Consider the following 26,818-nt stretch of genomic DNA (forward strand, 5'->3'; position numbering starts at 1 on the left):
TAATGATCAGTGATTTCTTAGTTTTCCAATGACACATTATATGATACCTTTCAGGGGAGGGATAGCTCAGTTGTTTGAGCATTGGCCTGCTAAACCCAGAGTTGTGAGTTCAATCCTTGCGGAGGCCATTTAGGGATTTGGGGCAAAATTTGTCAGGAATGGTACTTGGTCCTGCTGTGAAAGCAGGGGATGGGACTCAATGACCTTTCAAGATCCCTTCCAGTTCTAGGAGATAGGCAATCTCCATTAATTTCTTCAGATACAGATTATAACAATAGTGAGTTGAGGTATACTGCATTGGTCAGACCATATGGAACTCATTGCTTGATATCAGTGAGCCTCTTTCCTCTGTGAGCCTGGTATGCTCTTAGGGTCACACCCTCCCAGCACACAAATGAACCATCCCTGCTCACCTTATAGAGTGCCACCACATGCACACAACCCTCTGCATCATCTGCCTACTTTCCCCAAACTGCAGTTCCCACCTCCCCCATCTTACAAACCTCCATTCTTGCACTTGCACTTGGCCTAGTATTCCAAATCCCTCACTCACATCTAAGGTCCTATCTGCTCCTTCTCTACTGGAAGAGTCATAGTTCTGGGGACAGATGGGGAACCAATGGTACCCCAATGGACCACTTTGCACTGAGAAGCAGAATTCCTTCTAGTTCTTGCTCCGCAATGGGCCTTGTAGACAAAATGGAGGAAGAAACTGCTGCTTCTTGTTGATGGTATTGCAGGAAGCAATAGTAGTTTATTGGACCCAGAGGTGATGAATTCACTGGGGCTTAAGCCTGAACCCTATGTGTCAGCTGACAATGGAACCAGCTCTGTACTCTGAGTAAAGACTGGGCAAGAATTTGATCTATAGTAAAATCATAGAATCATAGAACCATAGAGCTGGAAGAGACCTCAGAAGGTCATCAAGTACAGCCCCCTACTCTAGACAGGACCAATCCCAACTAAATTAACCCGGTCAGGGCTTTGTCGAGCCGAGACTTAAACTCCTCTAGGGATGGAGACACCACTACTTCCCTAGGTAACCCATTCCAGTGCTTTACCACTCTTCTAGTGAAATAGTTTTTCCTAATATCCAACCTGGACCTCTCCCACCACAACCTGAGAACATTGCTCCTTGTTCTGCCATCTGTCACTACTGAGAACAGCCTCTCTCCATCCTCTTTGGAACCTCCCTTCAGGAAGTTGAAGGCTGCTATCAAATCCCCCATCACTCTTCGCTTCTGTAGACTAAACAGACCCAACTCTCTCAGCCTCTCCTCATAAGTCATATGCTCCAGCCCCCTAATCATTTTGGTTGCCCTCTGCTGGACCCTCTCCAATGCGTCCACATCCTTTTTGTAGTGGGGGGCCCAGAACTGGACACAATACTCCAGATGTGGCCTCACCAATGCCGAATAAAGGGGAATAATGACATCTCTGGATCTGCTGGCAATGCTCCTCTTAATGCAACCTAATATGCCATTAGCCTTCTTGGCTACAAGGGCACACTGTTGACTCATATCCAGCTTCTGCGAATATGAAATAGCGCTGCGAAAACCAAAAAGACTTTGCTGTAAGCATGTCCTGCTGTATTTTGCCATCATCTTGTAATTTGCCATTCCCTTGTACAGTCTCTTGACTTAATACATTAAAATCTATTTTGTGCATGACATTTGTGTCTTTTCTTGGCCTTTCTAATTGGTGATACCATGCACAACTTAAAAGGTTGTGGCAGGAAAAAGGACTGCACCGACCTACAGCAAATCAATGTGGCCTACGGGGGGCATTGACCAGTGGAACAGTGCCTCAAAAAAAATCAATATTGCAGGGTGACACACAGCCTGTGCACTGACCAACCAGGGATAGTTTTGGGTATTTCCTCATTCTTTGGGGAGAAACTCCTATTTGTTTAATGGAATCTATCACTCGAGAACATTTCTGTACCTTTCTGAAGCTGGTACAGGGAGAGAGGAAGTATAAAACTTAAAGCCAGCTAAAAAAATCATTCTGCTTTTTGACAAGCTGAAGCATTGGCAGCCATTTTAATCCTGTAAAGCCAGGTAAGCAGAGATATTTTCTTAATTCAGCTTCACATAAGGTCATGTATTGAGAACCCTATGAAAAAGCTTGATTTTGTAGCCATTTGATTTAAGACAGACACAGCCTTACTCAATGAAATTGAAGGAAATGGGTTTGTTTCTTGGTTGAGATTGACAAGATGTTCGCGTCTCTCTGATATGGCTTCTCTTCTGGAACTTGATCACATTCAAATAAGCTACATTGATTTCAGGGGGGGAAGCACCCCCTGAACTTGACTGTCAATGCTTAAGATGATTCTCTTTGCAGTCTGAAGGAATAGACACTTCAAAGCTGGAGCACCAGATCCTCATCGGGTGTAAGTCATTTTAGCCCCACTGAATTTGATGTAGCTTTACATCAGCCAATGATCTGGCACTATTGGTATATCTGAAAGTTGCAGAGGGGAGTATGAGACAGCCCTATATACCCACATTTCTATAAAAGTTAGGTTAAGCTGCTATATCTGCTTATTTTGAGAAAATGTGCAACGGACAAGGGTAGGCATGCACAGGAAGTGAGTTAAAATGCAAAATAAATGCAGATGGGCCAAAGTTAATTTAAAAAAAGCAAATACACAACGCTGACAAATTAAAAATGACACAAGAAAAATCTCTACATCCATTTCCCCTCCCTCTTCAACCTCATTTGTTTTTTCTCTTTGAGTCTGGAGTTCTCTTCATAAATGACTGTAAAATGCCCTGCCCAAAATTGGGCAGTATCTAAATACTACGCAATGATAACAAGAATTACCTTTGATAAACATGTATTTCTAAAAATGTTTAATTATAGATAACTTGTTTAAAAGCTGAAATACTGTATGTTATGCTAGTAAAATGCTCAGAAGCTATGGTATATAAATGCTAAGTTTTGTTTTTAAATTTGTGGCAGTGGAGAACAATGCAAATTACACTCTGAGAAAAAGACTGGCAATCTCTACTATGTGATAGCAATATCCTGCATCTAAGGAATCCCCCCACTTACCATGTTCAAACTTCCTATCATGCACAACTGGTCTTTTCTTCTTTCTTAACTTGTTACCTGACTTCTCTTCTCTGCCAGTAATGCCTAGCTTCATCCATTAACTTGTCTGCTCCTCCCTCCAAACTTTCTGCTTTCTTCCACATTGCCCCTTATGCATGGGACACCCTCCCTAGAATGAACTCTAAAGCTATTACCCATTCCTTCTTCAGATCCCTTCTTAAGACCCACTTCTGCCACAATACCAATGAAAAATCAGCCAATGCTAAATGGAGGGGCATTCCAGGCATGCAGCTGTGGGGCGAATGGGAAATTTAGATAGTGACTTTTTTGTTGTTCAAAAAATATATGACTGTATAAAACTGCATATAGTTTGATAAGTTTCCCCTCCCCTACGCTTTATAAATTGTTCTTCTTTTTAGATTACAAACCTTTTAACAGTCTGCCTGCCTGTAACTCCTTCTATTTTTATATAGTGTTTCACACTATGGAATCTTGATCTTTTTAGTCACTATGGCAAAATGAATATTTTTAATAGTAGTTAGAATAATTGTGGGCTTCTACTTAGATATTAATAGCACAATCCAAGTAAATAAATAAAAACCCCATTCCCAGTCATCTTAAATTTCTAATCTCATTTGCAGATCAGGTTCCAGTATCAATCAGACCTCCTTCCTTTGGGTGTTGATAACATCAATAAGTTTGGTATTAAACCTCTAAATCTGTCTCTGTTCTTTACTAAATATTTTAGCAGCAGTCTGACATCTGTGGGTTGTGTATATAGTGCTCTAACCCAATAGGGAAATGTTGTCCAAAGATTTAATTCTGATTGAAGCAGATGATGAAGAAGCACCCCACACTGAAATGCAATCAGTCGATCTTCTCTCCAGTACTCAACTGGGTTGTATAATAGTCCTTTCACAGAGGAGATAATATAAAGAAATTTCTGTGGCAGGAACATCATGGAATTTCCTTTTCCCTTCCCTTAGTCCCTTTGGCTACGTCTAGACTACATCCCTCTGTTGGCAGAGGGATGTAAATGAAGCACTTTGAAAGTGCAAATGAAGCCAGGATTTAAATATCCTGTACTTAATTTGCATAATCACGTAATGGCGCTCTTTTGAAATTTTGAAATTGAAACCAGTCTAGACATGGTTCTTTTGAAAATGAGGCGCTTTTTCGAAAGATCCTATAAACCTAAAATGGTAAATGAGGTTTACAGGATCTTTCAAAAAAGCACCCCATTTTCAAAAGAACTGAGTCTAGACTGTGGTTTCAATTTCGAGATGGAACTCTTTCGAAAAAGCTCTACTCCATGATTATGCAAATGAAACATGGGATATTTAAATCCCGGCTTCATTTGCTCGTTCAAAGTGCTTCATTTATATCCCACTGTCAGCAGAGGAATGTAGTCTAGACATAGCCTTTCTGAGGGTTTCATCCTGAGAGAATGCTGTCTTAGCTGGCATAGGGTGCCTTTCATTTTTAGGTAAAAGGAGTGAATCCAACACACATCCACAGTGACCAAAAGTTACCTTTCAGTATTCTATGTGAGAAGGACTGGAACTATGATTTCACTTTTTACTGGACAGATTTCCATGTCGTAAACCCCTCAGTCACCATTGGTGTTATCTTGAAGTGTTGTTATAGCTATGTAGTTCCCAGGGCATTAGAGAGACAAGTCAGGTTAATATTTCAAAATACAAAATATTAAATAAAGAATTTGTGATGGGTTTGATCACAGGGATCACTTGGGGCTGTCATCCGGTGTGCTTGCTATGCTACTGAGCCTGCCAACCTGCCCTCTTGGTCGCCCCAGCACCCTGTTCTGCTGGGCCAGAAGCTCTGGTCTCCCACGGACAAGGCCCAGAATTGGGGTAGCAGCCACCAACAGAGCTACACAGACACTGAACCAGCACAGCTCTGGGAGGGCTTGACTATAAGGCTACTGAGAACACCCAAGAACACAGCCCTTAAGAGGACCAATATCCCAAATAAATCCATCTTACTCTGTATAAAAGTTATACATAAAGAACACATATATTCACCCTCATTATTAATGAAACAGAGATATGCACAGTGGTGCTTCTCTCTTCCTCCCCCCATTTGAGAGCACAGTGATCTGATTTCATCCATTCCACTGTAATTGGGGCATTAAGTGCACTGAATAAGATATGCTACATTTTGTAAAGATAAGCTTTTGAGCTTACATGAAGCTCTTCTTCAGGTCACAACCCCCAACCCTTGCTAAACTGGTCATCACAAGCAAGCTTCCCACAAGTCTAACCCACCAACTCAAAGTGGCTCCAAACCCTTCCAAATGCAAAACCTACAGACACATTTCTATGACGATCCACACTCCCACAACACACCATTCAAGAACCATGGGTCCAGTGCAAAAGGCATCACCTCACCCACTCTGTACTTTTATTTGTTTATTTTTATAGTCTGAGTGGAAATAAATGGACATGAAGCATATATCTTGCTCTTCCTCTGAGGCCTTGTCTTTCTTGAAAACTTGCAAGGCTCAAGGGTCTCTCAAATGGTCTCTCTGGGTACGTTTAGATGGCAGAGCTTCTAAACTTGCAAGGCTCAAGGATAGAAAAGGAAAGCAGTGATTTACATGGTGGGCTTACCCAAGTTTCAAGCAAGTGTAAGTGGCACTGGTGCAAACTGAGGCTTTCCTCATCTAATTGCAAAGTAAGACTCTTGCAGTTACATCAGTGGCTGTCCCTGGGTTGTTGACATCAGGGGAAATTCTCAATGTAAACAAGACCTAGCAGTTTGGGGAAGCTTTACTGTTGTTGATGTTGCAAAATGGGTGCTAGGGGAAAACAGTGGCCTCTGATCACTTAACTATGGAGTAAAGGTTCACTGTTGAGTATGAGATCCCAGACATCTTTTTAGTATAGAATGGGTTATAGTAGCCGAAAAGCTTGACAGCCAGAAAATATAGGGCCTCTACTTTTCCTAATACATCAGTCTTTGCATATTTCTGAGGATGAGATGACATGCCCCGGAGGGTATGTCTACACTGCAGAGTTTTTTCAGAAAAACAGCTGCACCTGAGGTGGCACTTTCAGCCACCCCCCACACCACTCCCAGCCCAGAGACACCCCCCCCCCCTTCAGGGTATGAGCCTCCCTCCCCCCTCCAGGGTATGAGCCCACCCCCCAGCTTTTATTAATGAAAGATAAATACAAAGTTTGTTCTGTTGAAATCCAAACAGGTGTCTTTATTCAGACTTCAGGGAAGGGGGGAAGGGAGGGGTTTTGGTGGGAAAGGGCTATTGGAGCAAGGCCCAGGCCCCTAGTGGGGAGGCCCTGGGGAGAATTAGTGGGGTCCTTGAGAGAAACTCTCCCTCAGGGCCTCCTGGATGCGCACCCCCAACTGATGGGTCTGGCAGATGGCAGCTGTCCACGGCTGCTCAAAGGGTTTCACTTCGTGGCCAACCTCTGCCCTCCACTCCAGTAGGAAGGCCTCTCCCTTCCTCTCCACAATGTTGTGGAGGACACAACATGCTGAGATGACCTTGGAGATGTTGCCTCCTGACCCACCTGGACTTGGGGGAGCACATCTGAAACATGCCTTGAGGTGGCCGAAGGAGTACTCCATCTTCAACCTCGCCTGGCTGAGGTGGGAGTTAAATTGCCCACTGCTGGGGTCCAGGTGGCCAGTATACGGCTTCATCAGCCACAGCATCCGAGGGTAGGCCACATCCCTCACGATGCACAGTGACATCTTCACATCCCCAACCACAAAGTTCTGGTGGGGGAAGAATGTGCCCGCCTCTAGCTTCCCATAGAGGCTGGAGGTTTCTAAATATATGGATGTTGTGCACCCTGCCTGACCACCCAACGAAAATATCAGTAAACTGTCCACGGTGGTCGACCAGGGCCTGCAGCACATGGAGAAGTAGCCCTTGCAGTTGATACATTGGGCCACTCAATGTTGTGGTGCGCGAATGGGAATATGGGTTCCATCGATCCCTCCCCTGCAGTTTGGGAACCCCAGGACGGCAAATCCTGCAATGATGGGGTCCAGGTCTCCCAGGCAGATGACACTGCACAGCAGGATGGAGTTGATGGTCCTCACCACCTGCGGAAGAGACAAACACACAAAACAAAGAATGAGAGGGGGTGCCTGAGCCCTTGGGAGGTGCCCGCACTCTCCCCTCCCACCCTAAAATGCCCCAGGAGCCACCCACTATGAAGCTGCCCCCCAGCAGCAGGGCTGTGTGAAGGTGGGACAGCACAAACCCTGGGGACAGGGCTTCCCCTTTACACCCAGCCTACCCCTATCCCCCACCTTGCTTTCCCTAGGGATACCCTTTTCCAAGACTCTTCCTCCTCCCCCTCCCCTCTACCCCTACAGGGACTGCAGCCTGAGAGTGCCTTACCTCCATGAGGAGGGCCCCGACAGTGGACTTCCCCATGCCGAACTGGTTGCTCACCAACCTGTAGCTGTCCGGGGTGGCGAGCTTCCAGATGGCGATTGCAACCTGTTTCTCCAGGGGGATGGTGGGCTGCAGTGGGTATTGTGGTGTTGGAGGGCAGGGGCGAGCAGCTCCAAAAAGGTGGCCTTCTGCATGCGGAAGTTTTGGAGCCACTGCTGGTCGTCTCACTGCTCCATGACCAGCTGGTCCTACCAGTCAGAACTGGTGTCCAGCCTCCAGACCCATCTCTCCACTATGGTGTGCGGTTGCAAGGGCCTTGTTCCCGCACACAGGGAGAGGGTCTCGATGAGCTCAGTGTCGAGCTTGTGGAGGGCCATGAAGGCAGCCTGTACAAACTAATGCAGAAACTGCAGCAGTGTGGGGCCATGGCATGCCCAGGGGCAGCTCTGGCTCCATGGCAAAAAAAAAAAAAAAAAAAAAAATGCTGTGGCAACCAGAGCACACACTGCTAAAGCTTTGCTGTCCCTCGGACAGGTAGGCAAGCACGCAGCAGAAGCAGAGAAACAGCTGTCCAGGGGTGTCCCTTTAAGCACGTCTCTCAGCTAGGCTTAGGCAACAGCACTCGGAAGCAACTGGTGACATAATGCCCAGCCTGAACTGGTTCCAGGTGGCCTTATATGCGAGATAGTATCAATTCTGTGGGGATGCTATCTTTCGAAAAAGCAGGTTGCTTTTTCGATGAGCTTTTGCTGTGTAGACGCTTTTGCAGTTTAGACATAGCCTGAGTTTCTCTGGCAGATATGTGCTCTCCATGAATATCCACAGAACTAATATACCGCTATACTGGTTTTCTTTTAAATAAGTTTAGTGCTCATGCATGGACCAGAAACACAGTTTTGGAAACTGAAATCCTCTTCTAGAACAAGTACGCCACACAGGCAACAGCAGTGTAACCTCAATAAATTCATGGAGGCTAGGTCCATCAATGGCTATTAACCAAGATGGGTAAGGATGGTGTCCCTAGCCTCTGTTTATCAGAAGCTGGGAATGGGTGACAGGGGATGGATCACTTAATGATTTCCTGTTCTGTTCATTACCCTTGGAGCACTTGACATTGGCCACTGTTGGAAAACAGGATACTGGGCTAGATGGAACTCTGCTCTTACCCAGTATAACCATAACAATATCATCCAAAGCCCAAGATTTGGTGGTGATGGGGGACTTCAACTATCCAGATATATGTTGGGAAAATAACACAGCAGGTCAGAGACTATCCAACAAGTTCTTGGACTGCATTGGAGACAACTTTTTATTTCAGAAGGTTGAAAAAGCTACCAGGGGGAAGCTGTTCTAGATTTGATCCTAACAAATTGGGAGGAACTGGTTGAGAATTTGAAAGTGGAAGGCAGCTTGGGTGAAAGTGATCATGAAATCATAGAGTTCACAATTCTAAGGAAGGGTAGAAGGGAGAACAGCAAAATAGAGACCATGGATTTCAGGAAGGCGGATTTTGGTAAGCTCAGAGAGCTGATAGGTAAGGTTCCATGGGAATCAAGACTGAGGGGAAAAACAACTGAAGAGAGTTGGCAGTTTTTCAAAGGGACATTGTTAAGGGCCCAAAAGCAAGCTATTCCACTGTGTCGAAAAGTTAAAAAATATGGCAAAAGACCACCTTTGCTTAACCACGAGCTCTTGCAAGATCTAAAAATAAAAAAGGAGTCCTATAAAAAATGGAAAGTAGGACAAATTACAAAGGAAGAATATAGGCAAACAACACAGGAATGCAGGGGCAAGATTAGAAAGGCAAAGGCACAAAAAGAGCTCAAACTAGCTACGGGAATAAAGGGAAATGAAGACTTTTTATAAATACATTAGAAGCAAGAGGAAGACCAAGGGCAGGGTAGGCCCACTGGTCAGTGAGGAGGAAGAAACAGTAACAGGAAACTTGGAAATGGCAGAGATGCTTAATGACTTCTTTGTTTTGGTCTTCACCGAGAAATCTGAAGGAATGCCTAACATAGGGAATGTTAGTGGGAAGAGGGTATGTTTAGAAGATAAAATAAAAAAAGAATAAGTTAAAAATCACCTAGAAAAGTTAGATGCCTGCAAGTCACCAGGGCCTGATGAAATGCATCCTAGAATACTCAAGGAGCTGATAGAGGAGGTATCTGAGCCTCTAGCTATCATCTTTGGGAAATCATGGGAGACAGGAGAGATTCCAGAACACTGGAAAAGGGCAAATATAGTCCCCATTTATAAAAAGGGAAATAACAACAACCCAGGAAACTACAGACCAGTTAGTTTAACTTCTGTGCCAGGGAAGATAATGGAGCAGGTAATTAAGGAAATCATCTGTAAACACCTGAAAGGTGGCAAGGTGATAGGGAACAGCCAGCATGGATTTGTAAAGAACAAATTGTGTCAAACCAATGTGATAGCTTTCTTTGATAGGATAATGAGTCTTGTGGATAAGGGAGAAGCGGTGGATGTGGTATACCTAGACTTTAGTAAGGCGTTTGATAAGGTCTCACATGATATTCTTGTCCATAAACTAGACAAATACAACTCAGATGGGGCCACTATAAGGTGGGTGCATAACTGGCTGGATAACCGTACTCAGAGAGTAGTTATTAATGGTTCATAATCCTGCTGGAAAGGTATAACAAGTGGGGTTCCACAGGAGTCTGTTTTGAGACTGGCTCTATTCAATATCTTCATCAACGATTTAGATATTGGCATAGAAAGTACGCTTATTAAGTTTGCAGATGATACCAAGCTGGGAGAGGTTGCGACTAATCTGGAGGATAGGGTCATAATTCAAAATGATCTGGACAAATTGGAGAAATGGTCTGAGGTAAACAGGATGAAGTTTAATAAAGACAAATGCAAAGTGCTCCACTTAGGAAGGAACAATCACTTTCATACATACAGAATGGGAAGCAACTGTCTAGGAAGGAGCATGGCAGAAAGGGATCTAGGGCTTATAGTGGACCACAAGCTGAATATGAGTCAGCAGTGTGATGCTGTTGCAAAAAAAGCAAACATGATTCTGGGATTCATTAACAGGTGTGTTGTGAGCAAGACACGAGAAGACATTCTTCCACTCTACTCTGCACTAGTTAGGCCTCAGCTGGAGTATTGTGTCCAGTTCTGGACACTGCATTTCAAGAAGGATATGGAGAAATTGCAGAGAGTCCAGAGAAGAGCAACAAGAATGATTAAAGGTCTAGAGAACATGACCTATGAAGGAAGGCTGAAAGAATTGTGTTTGTTTAGTTTAGAAAAGACAAGATTGAGGGGGGACATGACAGCAGTTTTCAGGTATCTAAAAGGGTGTCATAAGGAGAAAACTTGTTCATCTAGGCCTCTCAGGATAGAACAAGAAGCAATGGGCTTAAACTGCAGCAAGGGAGGTTTAGGTTGGACATTTGGAAAAATTTCCTAACTGTCAGGGTAGTCAAACGCTGGAATAAATTGCCCAGGGAGGTCGTGGAATCTCCATCTCTGGAGATATTTAAGAGTAGGTTAGATAAATGTCTATCAGGGATGGTCTAGACAGTATTTAGTCCTGCCATAAGGGCAGGGGACTGGACTCGATGACCTCTTCGATGACCTCTCGAGGTCCCTTCCATTCCTAGTATTCTATGATTCTATGATTCTTATGTTCTCCAAACCATGCTATGTATGTACTCCTTGCTGAGTCTGAAGATCTAACTAACTTAAACTCTTCTGTTTCCATGCCTATTCAGTCCTTCACCCCACACCTTAAACTGTCAGCAAGGGCATTAGTTAATTATGTCGACAACTGTTCTGTAGCAACTATCATGACACCATCCATTTATTTCACAGAGGACACAGCCATTTCACATAGGAAACTGAGCAGCCAATATTTCTTTACTGCTAACCTGGGCCCAGGTTTGGCCTGTAGGCAAAAAGCTCTGTATAGCAGCATCTTTCTTAAATAAATGGAACATTGAAAATGCCTTCCTTAATGAGTGTCACATACTTTAAAGTTCTCTCCAGCTAAGAAAGAAAAGTGTTACCTTGTAAAGTCTCATTGTTTTTATAAATTATACCATAATCCATCCTTTCCTCTCATTTGCTTCCCCAGGGGAGAGCTACAATGTGCACTGGGAAGTGTTCAAAGTGCATTGGAGTCGTGCTGTTCCCATTAGCTATCTGTGCCATAATCTCCAATATTCTCCTGTTCTTTCCCAATGGAAATGTTTTAGACCCTAAAAACATAACTGATTTGGTCTGGTATTTCCATGGCATTCTTGGAGCTGGAATATTGGTAAGCAAGATGTTTTGTCATAGTTATTGTTAAGTTTCAGAGGGGTAGCTGTGTTAGTCTGGATCTGCAAAAGCGACAAGGAATCCTGTGGCGCCTTATAGACTAACAGATGTATTGGAGCATAAGCTTTCGTGGGTCTTTGCCCACGAAAGCTTATAGTTATTGTTATTGTTTAAATTATTTCAACTTTTTAAGGCTTATGAATACCTCTGTCAATTCCAAATAATAATCCATGGAGCTGCCTCTAAATGTGTAGATGACCCATCTTATCTTCAGGAAAAAATCTAAAACTATCTGGGGTCTAAAACTGAGAGGACATATTCAGGGAGTTTAAGGGGAAATCACCTACATAAATAAATATAACTTCTTTATGAAAATCTTTGTGTACAAAGAAATTCAAGATTCCAGATATTAGAGGAAACAAATATATTGGCTTTTCATTATTTTTGTAGAATACACACACACTTCGTTGCTGTTCATATAGAAGTTCAATGTATAAGTTCAGCATTGGGTTGTAAATTCTCATAGGCTACATCTACACCGAGGAGCTATTTTGGGATACTGACAGTATCCCGAAATAGCTATTCCACACCTTTTGAGCAAACTCTTTTATTTTGAAATATAATGGGCTTGCTATTCCAACATCCCTGTAAACCTCGTCTCATGAGGATTAAGGAATGTTTCGTAATAGCACTCAATTTCAAAATAAACTCAAAATAAGTTACACAATTTGAGTAGATCAAATTGCGTAGCTTATTTTGAGATAAGGGTGCAGTGTAGACACACTGAACTGCTCCTCTATTTTGTGTGCATAGTTTGAATTCCAAATAGCTTTTTTGTACATGGTTGAACTTTTGGGGGGATCACTTTCTGTGACCATGTGTGTGACCAGGTTTTGCCTGCATGTTTGTTTGGGGAATGGCTGTTCTTTATGAGAATTGCCACAGTTGTATATTTGCTATGTTTGAATAGATCATATGACGTGCTTATCCTTGTCTATACAAGTTTAGTCATGCAATCAAGGAGCAGGAGAAAAAGCCATGCAACTGAGATGACTAATCATACACCACAAATAATGAATAGCAAAGATTCTAAGTGAATAGACACTAAATAGGCTGTCATCTGCCCACATAAATGAAATTAAATGTATTCCTTACTGAATATCAGTGTACAACAAATTCATCAAAATCAAAGTCTATTCTCAGTAGACTGATCCAAAAGTCTAGCTCTGAAGTCACTGGAAAAACTCATATTAAGTATTATGGGCTTTAATCAGGCTCACAGTTCCCAAACAGAAAAATTAATATCCTGCTATAAATAGCTCTCCTGGCTCTTGTGATGTACTACCCACATATTCCATAGACCTGTCCATTATGCTGAGCCTTGATGTGTGAATAGAAAATCTAAACAAAGATGAAAATTGCACCACAGGTACTTAAACCATTCCAAGCCAAAGCCCACTGGTTGTCAGTGAAAAGAAGAACTGATATTTATCATGAGAACTGTCACATTCCGAATATGACTTCTCTTAGGGTTCTAATAAGCCTAGGCTGTGACCAGAATGGTACACATTAAAAACGGACACAAAGAATAAGAGGAGTTTGCATTGATCTCCAAAACAGTGACAATAGCACTACAAGCACTAGTTACTGATCAGCAAAACAGTGCTGTTTTGTGTATTTATTTTCCATTAAATTATGTGATAGACTGAGAAGATGTGAATAGACAAAAGTGGGAGAAGAAGCGTATTATCCACTTTAGACAGCAAGGGAACTGAAACATGAAGAAATTAAACGGTTTTATTCAAGGTCACACAAAGTCAGCCTCACCCTGGGAAATGAATCCAGGTTCCTGTGCACTTCATCAGTGCCTTAATCACAAGAACATTCTTCCCTTTAGTAGCCAGCTTTGGCTCACTTCAAGCTTGCTCTCTCCTTATCCTCCATGACTGCTTTTTAAAAAACATGTCCTTATAAAAACTGAACACAGAACTTTATTTTGCTTAACTCCACTGTTTTCTTATTTTGCAAATTCAGAAATGCAAAGAGGGGAAGATGACTCATTTTGTCACTAGTACTCATGTTGCAAACTCTTCGTGAGTCAGTCTGCGAGAAGAATGGCACCGTTGTCAGAAGTGACTGAGCCGCAACTAACACATTGACTCCACCTCACTGACACCAGCATCCTGGCCAATTCTCATTTTAACCTCAAAAGGCAGGAAGTTGCAGACACTTAAAAAGAGAAACAACAAACAAGCCCTGCACTCCACACCAAACAAATGAACTTGCTGCAAGCACAGATAAAATAGTCCACTCTGCTCACAGACCTGACAGGAGGAAAGCCTTCAAGGAAAACAAGGGTAGAGAAGGAAGCGGGACTGTTGATTCAGTAGATGGCACTCTTGCCTTTCAGTCGATACTCTCAATGCCTGATCAGAGTACTGTGTTCTTACTGAAACAAGATGATTTTTTTATCTGACTGTCCTAGCCAAATTCTAACATCAGTATTTGTATTCTATGCACATACATTTCCCACAGCAGTTCTGTTACAATGAACATTATATTCTTCACTTTCTTCACTAAGCCTTTTTATAGTGTTGCTATGAGCTGTTAAAGGGACACTGGTTGAAATTCAGTCAGTTAAAAAAAATAGTTAGCCTTTGGCTTCCCCATTACACCTGCTTCCTTCTTTCCCCTTGTTTGACAGTCAGTTTCCCTGTTTTATTAAATGCTTTTCTCTCCCATGTTGCTGCATGAAAGATCTATACAAACAACAGTGGAGTCAGCTGTTATGAACATAAAGGGAGATGCTTTATTCTGGTTACTGGACAGAGACCTTCCAGTAATTGAACAACCAGAGTGTGTAGGGAGACCGTATGTGGTATGATAGGACATTCTGCCATGGCACAGTCTGGGACAAGACTGTTGGCTACACCCTGTTAACTTGACTCCAGCTAACAATTACCATGGAACTAACTGAGTGGAGCTCAGAAAGTGTTGACTGAATTGTACTGTTTGCACTTTCCTGGCTCCAGTCTAATGCAAAGGCCCAAATTCAGGGATGAATAAAATGATGCACTCTAATTAGCACCAGCTTCTCAACGGATGTAAACTGGTGTAACACCATTCAAATCAATGGAACTACACTGATTTACATTAGTGCCAAATCTGTCCTTTAGTTAATACTGCAGTGAATTTCCTTGGAGTCTGTTGAACTACCACAGAGCTACCTAAAGTCACTCTTCCAAGGGCAACACTCTCAGTTGGTGGAATACACAGTGAAGAGCCAGGAGAAGCTAAACTAGCTTCATCCCAATGACCCCACTTAATTCACACATTGTTGTAAAACTAAAGCTGAGTATCCAGAAACCTCACATGTTAATTCAGTATGTGCTTAACTCACAGATCATTTTGCCAGCATTTATGATGCTGGGCGCAGGTGGAGCTGGATGCTGTGCTAACAGATGTGGGGTAAGTAACAATTTATGTATCTGCAAAGAATATTCACTACAACCCATGAACAACTGCCCTTAAATGACACCTGAGCACACAGAAAGGTACAAAACACTAATCACTGACAGTCCTGCCCCCTGCCACCAGTAGAGAAATAGTTTGACCTGCAGAATCTCTGTGCTTGGCCTATGATTTACTGACCCCATCATACCAGCAGCCACATCTAGCAAGCACAAATGTTAATACATTGGAGCTGTTTATATGAACTAATACTTATCTCAAGGAGAGATTTGGAGCATTTAGCCACAATATAGATTATAGAGTGGAGTGAGACAAAGCAGCATAACCTCACTCCAGGTGCAACAAATCTCTGCTCCAGGCTCTTGGTGTACATGGGGTATTGGCAAACTATGCCATGCTCTACAGTGATGCAGCCTAGCCCCTTTCCTGTGGCCTTTTCTTCACCCCTCTGGTGAGGTACTTTCCCATGGGTGCATTGAGGGAGAAGCCTATGTGCTCTCCTAAATACAGGGACTAGGGTAATCCCTGACCATTGCACAGAGTAGCTATGACAGCTGCCATCTTGGCCAACACGTCAGGGAGTGAACAGGGTGCCAATTTCTAGAAGTGAAAGCCTGAGCTGCTACAGCTTGAGCTAAATAGCCAAGTCTCTGTAGCTGTAACAGACTTACATCCTCTGTAGGTCATCACTGAGAGGGGTCTGTAACACACATTTCCAGTGGGTTGCACACAACAGATGGAAAGGCTTTCTGTGCTCTCCTGCCCAGCCACAAGCCATGATGAGATTGCCCACAAAGGCATGGCCTGCTGTTACTGCTAGTAGCAAAAACCCTCGATGGCCAGAGATGGGATACTAGATGGGGAGGTCTCTGAATTACTACAGAGAATTCTTGCCCAGGTGCCTGGTTGATGGATTTTGTTCACACGTTCAGGGTCTAATTCAGGGGTGGGCAATAATTTTTAAAGGCGGGCCACACCAAGATTTTTGGTAAGTGGTCAAAGGCCTCACTTCTGTGGAGGGGGTGTGAGGTCTGGGACAGTGGGTGGATGTAGACGGGAGCTTGGGATAGAGGACTAGGGTACAGGAAAGGATATGGGGTTTGAGAGGGAGTTTGGGTAAAGAAGGTTATGATCTGGGACAGGAGCTTGGTGTGCAGGGTCCAGGAGGGGTTATGGGTGCAGGAGAGGATTCTGGTCTGGAAAAGGGGTGTAGGAGGGCATGCAGGATCTGGGAGGGAGTTGTGACCTGGAGGAGGTGGGGAGAGCATTTGTGTAGTGGGCTGGGGCAGGTAATTGGGGGGGGGGGAGAGGGTATGGGGTATCATTGGCAGGCTCTAGCTGGGAGGCACGTACGTAGGTGGCTCCCAGCCAGCAGCTCCCTGAGACAAGCTCCCTGCTTATGTGCTGGGTGGGCTACTCCACTTGGCTGTGTTCCAGCGCAGGGAAGAATGGGGGAGAGGAGAGCGAGGGAGTGAGGAGGCTTCATTCACTGCCCTTGCCTTCAGCAAAATTTCTCAGCTCCTATTGGCCAGAAGCTGGCCAATAGGAGCTGAGGGATTTTGCTAGGGGGTGGGTTCAGTATATGAAGCTTTCTCCTCCCTGGCCAGACTGCATAGCAATTAGCAGCCTGCTGTTTAAAGCGGGTATAGCTGCTCTGTATTAAGGATGATGGTGAGACAGCTGCAAGTCAGATCTGGCAACTTGGCAGGCTGCATCTGGCCTGCTTGCCACCTTTTGCCCACCCCTGGTCTAACTGATCACCTCATCTGGGTGAAGAAGGGCTTTTCCCTCAAGTCAGACTAGGAGAAACCCCAGGGAGATTACACCTTCCTCTGCAGCATGGGGTATGGGTCATTTACTTGTTTAAACTAGAGTAAACGAGAGTAAATGGTGGATCCTCTGTAACTTGAAATCTTTAAATCAGGATTTGAAGACTTCACTAACTCAGCCAGAGGTTAGGGATCTATTACAGGCAGTGCTGGGTGAGGTTTTGTAGCCTGTCAGACTCATTGATCATAATGGTCTCTCTTCCCAGCCAGAGCAGACAGACTCTCACTAGCTCTGCTCAAGCTAGGATACTATAAAAGGTAGTTTGGCTGTGGCAGCATGGGCAGCAGCTTGGGCCAGCTACCCGAGTCCAAGCCCACCTGGTCCCCAGGTCTGAGCATGATGGCAAGCATGAGCCACTGCCCACATGGAAACATCTTCACTGCAATTTGAGCTAGTACAGGTCTGTCTTCTTGGGCCAGTAGGCACACTCCCAGCTGCAGTGTAACCTTACCCATCCAGTGCTGTGTTCTTAAAGGTCTGGGCTTCATGCATCTCTATAGCCATGTGGGATGCATGCTGCACGTTTCTTCAGACCTGGGGAGAGCTGCACCAGAGTTGGAAAGATTCAACAACTTCAGCATCCTGCAGTGGTGAATCAGGCCCCACACTGTAGATTCTATATTGCCCATAGTGTAAAACAGATGCAGATGGATTTCCTTTCCAGTCAGTCTGAGGTTCTATAACATTCTGTGTATTCAAAGACTATGTTCAGGGCCTTCTCCCTTTCAGATGCTGCTCTCTATGCTGCTGGCCGTGTTGGGCACTACAGGAGGGGCATACTGTGTGGTCATCTCATCCTTGGGGTTGATTAGAGGGCCTTTTTGTGACATTGGTAATGGAAACTATAGCTACCCTTTCCAGAATGACTCCTTGACGTGAGTATGACATACTGACTCTTCCAAAATGCAAGGGCCAAATTTTGCACCTTTCTGAGGGTACGTACGTCTACACTTGCTCCCTAGTTCGAGCTAGGGATGCAAATGTAGCTGACCAAAATTGCTAATGAAGCAGGAATTTAAATATTCTGTGCTTCATTAGCATAATCTCGCCCGCACGTTATTCTGTTCAACAGCTGATTCGAATCAGGAAGTGCACTCCGGGACACGTTAGTTCAAATCAAATCCCTTGGTTTGAACTAACATTACTCCTAATTTTAACCAAGGGGTTTGATTCGAACTAACACATCCCGGAGCGCACTTCCTGATTTGAATCAGCTGTTGAGCGGAATAACATATGGGTGAGATTATGCTAATGAAGCATGGGAGATTTAAATCCCTGCTTCCTTAGCAATTTCGGTCAGCTACATTTGCATCCCTAGCTTGAATTAGGGAGCAAGTGTAGACATACACTAACAGCAATTCTAGGTTTTTCTGAAATGAATTGATGTTCTGCACTATCAAATCCTGAATCTGTATTATTCTTTGTGGGCAGACCTCAACCACCATTCCCTTGGTCTAAGTTATCTGGCTCATTCTTTGGGAAACTGCCTGATTTCGTTTTGGAGGGCACTTTGTTTCTTGTATGCTATTGACCAGACTTGTGTGAAGGCTGTGCAATTCTTTCATGAAACTGCATGAGATTTGAGCTATGACTTCCATTAAAGTCAAACATTACGTCTACCTTGGCATGATCTTGCACAAATATTCTTTAACGCAAGGGTTTTTGCCTTAGAGTATTTGCGCAAGAGAGTGTCTACACTGGCATGTGCCTTTGCGCAAGAGATGTGCTTTTCGCAACAGCATCCGTGCCAGTGTAGATGCTCTCTTGTGCAAGAAAGCTCTGATGGCCGTTTTAACCATCAGGCTTTCTTGCGCAAGAAATTCATGATGCCTGTCTACACTGGCCTCTTGTGCAAGAACAATTGTGCAAGAGGGCTTATTCCTGAGCGGGAGCATCATAGTTCTTGTGCAAGAAGCACTGATTTCACACATTAGAACGTCAGTGTTCTTGCGCTAGAACTCCCCACCAATGTAGACAGGCAGCAAGTTTTTGCGCAAAAGCAGCCACTTTTGCGCAAAATCATGCCAATGTAGACACAGCCAAAGGGAGTAACATGGCTAAAACATCACATAGATGGATGAAAATCTATATAATTGAGCTCTCTGCCACACCCTTCTGAAAAGTAATGCAAAAATCTCTTGTCCTTTGGTTTTTTGCAAGCAAACCCTGACAACATCTTGCAGTATGTTAGGAATTCTGATGGTCTAGGGAATTCTGATGAAACCTGACGAAATATTGCAATAGATCATGAGCACATTTTTTGATATTTTGTGGACTTTTGTATTTTGCCATTCAAATGGTCAATAAACAAGAGACAGGTGGGCAGCCACATAGTGTAAGCCTAATTCTCCATGGCCCTGCACCTGGGGCTGTCAGTTACACCTTTGTAAAGTAGGTATAAAATGCTACCCGACCACTACATTAGAGTTTTACATACACTTTACATTTTGCAAATGATTTAAAGATATCAAGGAGAGAATCAGGCCCAGTCTTTGAGGAACAACTTTTAAACCATGAAGTCTTTTTGAATCATTCTTCATGATAAGCTGTCGATTATTTTTTCTTCTTACAGAGACAATTATTTGTTTAATCAGACAACGTGGAGCATTTGCAAAAAACCAGAAAACATTATTATTTGGAATATTGTCTTGTTTTCTCTTCTCCTCGGAATTGGTATAATTGAAGCTGTTCTTTGCCTTATTCAAGTCATCAATGGTCTTATTGGGTTCATATGTGGCACATGCATGAGGAAAAGAAAAGTGAGTATCTGATGTAAGATGTCAAAGTAAATATTATATTTACTAGCCTTTTTCAGACTCAGTGATGATTTTTAGATCCACTTTTGACAGAACCACTTTTGACAATAAATTGTCATGGTTGTGTATAATGATATCAGATGCATAAACAAATGGTGCGGATCTCAATGACTTTTAAATAGTTGGATAAATAATAACAAAGCCCAATTTTAAAAACATAGGACTAGTCGTCCCCATGTAGAGAGGAGAAAAGAGGTCTGATGCTATGATTATTTAGGAAAACCTTATCAAATACAATTAGTGATTTGGGGCATCTCAATCTGCAGGTACTGAATGTGAGATACATAAAAAGATCTGATTTTCTGACAATACTTAACACCCACCCTCTGAACAGCAAGTGTCTCAAGTTGGACACTCAATAACTGAGGCACCTGAAGTCACTAGCCACTTTCCAAAATGTAAGGATTAAAGCCTATCTATGGATATACATACAGGGCTCAGGATCATGTTATCTATGGGCTGTAATGAGGCAGAAATCTGTTCTTGGCTTTTAAGTCTCTGTTTTTGTTTAAAAAGCACCTTCACATTTGGATTTTTCTCCATAAGGAGGTTTTTTTTTTTGCCATTTATTTTAACTTAAGATTCCTGTAGCAAGCCTGATATCCTTCTGGAATTTTAATTAACTTGACTTTTTTTTTTCCTTCCTTGCTTTTCAGACAGATATTGCTGGAATGTAAATCACCTACAAAGAATGCCAGTGACAAGCACAGACCTGTGGGGATACATGTATAATCATAATGTGTTGATGTATTTGTGGGGACAGAGGGACCCTGAAATGTTCAGGAGTTTCAGAAAAACTCCAGAACATTTTATAAAGATATCTGGGTGGGAGGGGATGGATTAGCTAGAACTTTTGAGGTTTCAGATTCTTTTTTGTCTCCTCTAAGTACCCAGGTAAAGTCTCTGGTACTGGCAACATGACACTGTCTTTTCAAGAGTGCCTGGCATGGACTAAATATTCAATCACAAATATTCTCCAGTTAAAATTGACTGCTTACCCATCAAGTGCTGCCCTGTGTATCAAGCATGTCACTCGGAAGTGCTGACTGTTGTATGTGGGAATCTGTACTGACTAATCATTGCTAATATAAAGATTTATCAGCGCTGCTGATCTCATCCACTCTGGCTGGGTGTCTAAAGATGCTCTTTAATGCTCCCCAACCCTGTCCTGGTGTAAAACAGTGTTGGATTCTCTGGCAGTGCTCTGTGTTTGCTGTGTTGTAACTGTGTCAGTTCCAGTATATGAGAGAGACAAGATGGGTGAGGTAGTACCTTTTATTGGGCCAACTTCTGTTGGTGAGAGAGACAAGCTTTTGAGCTCATCTTCAGGTCATGCTCTGTCTATTCATATCACTTTGGCACATAAGCACTAGTCATTTAAAGGTCTAGCTCAGAAAGGGAATTTTTGAAACCTCGCAGATGCCATGTTGCTTAAATAGCAGCAATATTTGTAGCACTATGGAGGCCCTGAGTAGCAGGCAGTTGGCCAGTTTCTGACCTGCTTTAACCTCTGTGGAGCCAGCCTCGACTCACACTTCTGTGTGTGCTGTAGGAGGCTGGGGTGGTATATAGAGTGCCAATACATCACTGAAAATTATCCCTTCAAAGGTAATAATGCTGCATATGGGGCAGCGCTAGAGGTGCATTAGGCCCAACATGCAAGGTTTTTTATATAGCACCCCATTAGCCAGTAATTAACCTTGTTTTACAATAAGGAGGAAAACTTTAGGGCCAATTATGCTGTCAGATGTATGGACAGGGCTCTCAGTAACTTTCAAGGGAGTCTGAGGTACACATCCTCATGTAGAACATATTCACACTCAATATTTAATTTTTTAAAATTGCATTTCTAATCATTATTGTGCATGGTTTTCTGGTAAATTGAAGCTAGCTCTGAGAGGCACCAAATGGCATCATTCTCAGTGCTACAGCAAGCTTGGATCCCACAAAGTGCGGAGCATGAGATCAAGCCCTAAATACTAAATTCATGTGATTGGTAAATTCCAGAGAATCTGTGATGACAGGAGTGAATTCTTTGTCATCTCAATGGCCACTTCAAAGGTGAATTCTTACAATTGCCACTGATTCTTCTGCTCAAAAACAAAAAGTATTAAGATATTTTACATATATATCAGAAACTATTTATAACTGCATAAGTATAAAGTTAAGTTTGGATCTGTTTTGCAAAAGGAGGGACTTTTTTTCCTCTTTCAAAAAAGTTTTGACTACTGCATGGGATGACACAGGTGGGCATTTTCCTATTGTCCATTAGAAATTTGCACAAAGGAGTATTTGGTAACTCGTACTGTTGCCTGGTATATGCATGCAGATCCCTCAAATGAGGAAATAAATGCTAGTAATGTTCATGCTCTTGGCAGGTGCAACTTAAGCACCGATATTTGAAATTTTCACCCATAGTGGTTTAAAGCAGGTTTTTTTTACATAAAAAGCAAGAGAAATACACAGGTTGGCCAAGGTTTTCAAACACAAATGAGGGATTTGAATGAAACCAAATTGTGTAAGTGACTCTGAAAATTCCAGCTGTTACAGGCAATGGAGTATGCATGATGATTAGAGATGTAGTTTACAGTACTACTGTCCCATTTACTGCAGCAACCTTTTTATTTTAAAACTGCTGAAAAATGAAATAAAATGCTGGGCTTTCTTTGGCTACATTGTGTAAAATTTTGTCCTTCTGCTGCTTGAAAATGCACTGCATGTTATCTCATGTTTAACAGTTTAAGTGGTTTACCTGTTGAAAAATGTATAGTTGCTGGAGAGTGACTCCGAGGCCATAGTGTAACTGAGAATACAGGCCTCTTTGTTCCGACCATATCAGTGGTGCTTCACAGCCAGTATGTCATCAAAAGGCAGCACTGCTGCCACTGTGCTGCAACTATTAGTTTACTCAATAACCTGCTAGCAACTGGCTCCTTTCACCCACCTCTCCTCTTCACCCAGTTCCATGTGTCTGCCCTGCCCTACACAAGCTGTCATTAAGTTCCTTTTCTAGGCCAGTTGGCCTGATCCTAGATAGACTCTGAGACGGATTCCCCTTTCCTTGCAGCCCCTTAAATTGCCAGACATGCCCATAGTGCTGCTTGCTTCCCTGCTGCCTGCCTGCTTCTCTTGCTCCCACAGTATTATCATTTACTTTCCACTCTCCTCTTTCCAGCCACTACCCTTCTGCTCCTGCTCCTAGCCTCACCCTCCTTCATCACTTCAGCTCTCACATAGTCCTCACGCACTGGACCACCCTGTGTCAACTCTACCCCAACTAGCCTTCTACCTAATGTTATTTCCTCCCCACTCCCAAGGAAACCAGAAGTGACTCGCTGGAACAGGTTACACTTTATAATTAAAAGCTGCCTCATTAAATATTTTCTTCAAATGAATTTCAGCCCTGGAAGCAAAGTAAACAGACGGGCAGCCTGCTGTTGAGGTGTCAGCTGCAAAGAGGGAAGATGTTAAGGAAAAGCCTATCTTGATTAAGGATCAGTCAGGAGCTTTGGAATAGAGGAACTGCTTTGTATGGGTAGCAGACACAAAGAAGCTTGGGAGAACTTATTGCAGCAGCGTTTTCAACAAAAAGCTGCTTTGAAACTAAAATGAAAAACAATGTAAAGAAACAGTACCTAATTAGACAACTTTTCATAAAACATTATCTCTCACACTGCATATCAGCAAACAGGAAGGGATAAATTAATTGCTAACAAACTCAACTGAGGCCTGCAGAAAGAACATTAACTCTTTGTCAATTGGGGAACCCAAACTCGATCAGCTAGAGCTAGGCAAATTATTCATTGTGCATACAATTTCTTTGCAAATTTATCCTTTTCTTCTGTTTGCAAATTGTTCCTTCGCTGAACCTGATTTCTATGGCTTTATTTATATGTATTTGTCAAGTAGTTTAGTCAAACAAATTTCAGCCTATCAAATATTCATGAGTGGTCTACTAGGACTGGTCACTTAAAGTCACATGGTATTATTTCTGCTCCCTAATTGGATGATTGGAAATTTTTAAACAAGAGGAGAACAGATGATGAGAAAAAAAAACACACAAATGTTCCAATGAATACATAGACACTGTGGTCATTGGGATGGGAGTGGGGATGAAACCTAGGTCTATTAGCACTAAACCAACAGGCTCTACTATTTTACCTGAAGGAGTAACTAACTGCTTTAACTATGAGTATGCAACAGGCTGTTAAAATTGCTGGGGCCAGCTTACCATCACCCCCCACCCCCGCATATACACACATATAGCCAGTGCATTACACTCTTATTTGTGAAACCTTCAGAAATGATGCAGTTTAAATAAATTCCCAGTAGCCATTCTAATACTTGAGAATGATTAACATTAGGACCCTGTATATGACAGCAAATCAAACCCAACACTTTTATTCACAAAAATATATGCTTGCTACTTTGTGGCTTATTTGACCAGCTCTTCTACCAGCCCAGCAATACTTAGAGCCAGGCAAACCAACATCAAAGGAAAGGTGGCAGCACTTTGATTCAGATAGTCTGTTGAAGACACAATTCACGTGGCTGTTGAAGACAGTTTCTAAGACCTCAGATAACTCTGAGTGTGTTGTTACTTACTATTAAAAACTGATGTAGCCAGGAGATCAACCAAAACCCAAGCAGAAAAGCGATGACACTACCATGCATTCAGAGTGTGAGCGAGAATCCAGCAGACATGTGCCAGTGCAAGAAGTCTGCTCACCTTAACAAACCTAAACCATCCATCCCAATCAGCCCACATGACCAGTCATTACAGGCTCTGCTGCCTGGTGACCACCACTATGAACGAGTCAGCCCAGCTTATGCCTGGCAGGTGCAGGGTCTGCTGGCTGGGTGCTGGTAGCCTTGCAACTGGCACAAACTGTGTAGCCAGCCCGTGGCCCTTTAAGGGCTCCGGGGCCGGGAGGGGGGCAATAGAGTTTGCCTGGTGTTGGCCAGAGTGGCCACCAGGGCAAGCTGGGAAGGGCTAGCCTCCCACTAGTTCGAATTAAGGGTCTACACAGCCCTTAATTCGAACTATCTAGTTCGAACTAGGCTTAATCCTCGTAAAATTAGGTTTACCTAGTTCGAACTAAGCGCTCCGTTAATTCGAATTAAGTTCGAACTAACGGAGCGCTAGTGTAGCGACTTCCCTGTGCTTACCAGGTGGAGCTGTGGGGTTTTAAAAATGCCACCCAACTTCCAGGCATCCCTTATCCTGCCTTCCCAACAAGGGAGCCAGCTCCACCCCAGGGCAGCTGGCGTTGACAGCTGAGATCCAAATAGAAAGTAGTTAGGGCAGGGCCCCTCTAAAAACAGTGACGGGGGATTTTGCCTCCAAGACAACGGAGACTGCTGATGAAAAGAACACTTATTTTTGCAGAAATATGTAAAACACAAAGATTAAATAGAATTAGCAACACATTTATCACTGCACATTTATCACAGCAAGAAAAATTCAACTCAGTAAGCAAGAGAAGACAGCCCAGATTCACCAGGCTATTCATTGCCTTGAACAGTTTCATTTTCTAGGATTTCACAGATGCTATGGTGGAGGTGCCTCCTGTTAACATATTACACTGAAAATATGTCATTAACGGGTACAGTGTTTCTCACCTAGCTTTTCATACCTATACCTTTAGGGCCAAAGTCTGATACTCTTATTCAGGCTGATGTTTATAAGATCAGTAAATAGACTACAGTACTATTCAGCCTAAGAAAAAGTATCAGAATTTGGCCTTTAGAGTTTTGTCTTTTTTAAATGAAAACAACCACACTATTTTTATTTGTACAAATCCTCCTGTCAAATTGAGGATAAATTTACAAAAATCTTACTTCCCCTGCTATTTCTAATGAATTTTTCATATTACAGTTTGATGTCAAATTCATCTATTTTGTCAACAATTTAGTTGAAAACCTCTTATATAATTGTACTTTGAAGACGTCTCTCTCTCAATCAGAACGTTTGCTGCCAGATTAGGATTTATGGGCCACAAACCCAGCAGCATGAAGAACCTTGAACTGGCCTTCATTTTGCTATCAGTGCTATCAGGACAGCTCTACATGGTTTCCAAAATGTTTGGAGAACACTGTACACAGAGGGATTGCCAATGGATTATTTACAGAACACTATAATAATAATAAAAAACTCCACAAGGTTTTCCTCGGGTCTTTCTCTTCAAGACTCTCCACAGCCACAATGAATGTAGTTAGTTTTTAGTGTGTATTGCTCATCTAAAGGTCATATTTGAAATGTGCCATGTGAGTTTCACAAAATTACTGCCCCATGATCTCTGCAGGAGGTGGTTTGTTTAGAAGAAACTGTTAAGATGTTTTGAACTTACAAATTCCATCTAAGAACACAAGTGAAAGACTGGCCAGGAAACAATCTTTGATTTACCATCAAGGATCTACTTTTAGGATAAATTTTGGTGTTCAGGAAAGAATAGTAAGTCCACTACCACAAGGAAAAAACATGTTACCTAGCATCAAGGATCATATCTCAATTGTCAGAAGAAGAAAGACTGAAAGTCTGTTGCCCAGAGCAGGATTTCAGCCACAGATCAACCAAAATGCTGACATCTAAACTGTATAAATTACTCTTACCCTACCACATAAGGGGCTCCTACTGGAGGTTTATTATTTGTTTGTAGTACAGCTTATTCTTTCTTAAATTTATCTAAGAACGTTTTCTCTTTCTAATTACCTGAGAAACATTCTAACAGGCATTTGTTAAATACAGCTTCCAGAGAAACAGCTTGCTACCTGTAGTTTCATGGTACAGTGCAAACTTATTTGCATCAGGGAGTTCTACTCAGTTGATCATTGTTTTTTTTTCTTTCCTCAATTTCTTTTCATTATAATGATATTTTAAAATTTTCAGTCAACATTGTTCAGACAGACACTCTCATCAACATATGTGCTGACCTCACAGCTATAGCCTAGC

The 26,818-nt window shown here is 42.7% G+C and overlaps 1 protein-coding gene across 1 annotated transcript; it reads left to right on the plus strand.

Moving 5' to 3' along the window:
* Positions 1-1,838: 1,838 nt before the first annotated feature.
* LOC102449633 (transmembrane 4 L6 family member 4-like) lies at positions 1,839-22,539 on the plus strand. The gene is made up of 6 exons (XM_006134402.5): positions 1,839-2,060; positions 11,565-11,747; positions 15,152-15,217; positions 17,780-17,925; positions 19,623-19,809; positions 20,523-22,539. Exons 2-6 carry the CDS (start codon positions 11,577-11,579, stop codon positions 20,541-20,543), a joined length of 591 nt encoding a protein of 196 aa, XP_006134464.3. The 5' UTR covers positions 1,839-2,060; positions 11,565-11,576; the 3' UTR covers positions 20,544-22,539.
* Positions 22,540-26,818: the final 4,279 nt, after the last annotated feature.

This window comes from Pelodiscus sinensis, chromosome 1 (genome assembly GCF_052426305.1).
Source record: "Pelodiscus sinensis isolate ZL-2025 chromosome 1, ASM5242630v1, whole genome shotgun sequence".
In the NCBI taxonomy this organism is placed as follows: domain Eukaryota; kingdom Metazoa; phylum Chordata; order Testudines; family Trionychidae; genus Pelodiscus; species Pelodiscus sinensis.

Excerpts from the sequence above, each read along its gene's own strand:
- LOC102449633 (XM_006134402.5), top strand. The coding sequence starts at position 11,577 with ATGTGCACTGGGAAGTGTTCAAAGTGCATTGGAGTCGTGCTGTTCCCA. Across the intron at positions 11,748-15,151 it reads TTCTTGGAGCTGGAATATTG|ATCATTTTGCCAGCATTTAT; the intron begins GTAAGCAAGATG and ends CTTAACTCACAG. Across the intron at positions 19,810-20,522 it reads CATGCATGAGGAAAAGAAAA|ACAGATATTGCTGGAATGTA; the intron begins GTGAGTATCTGA and ends CTTGCTTTTCAG.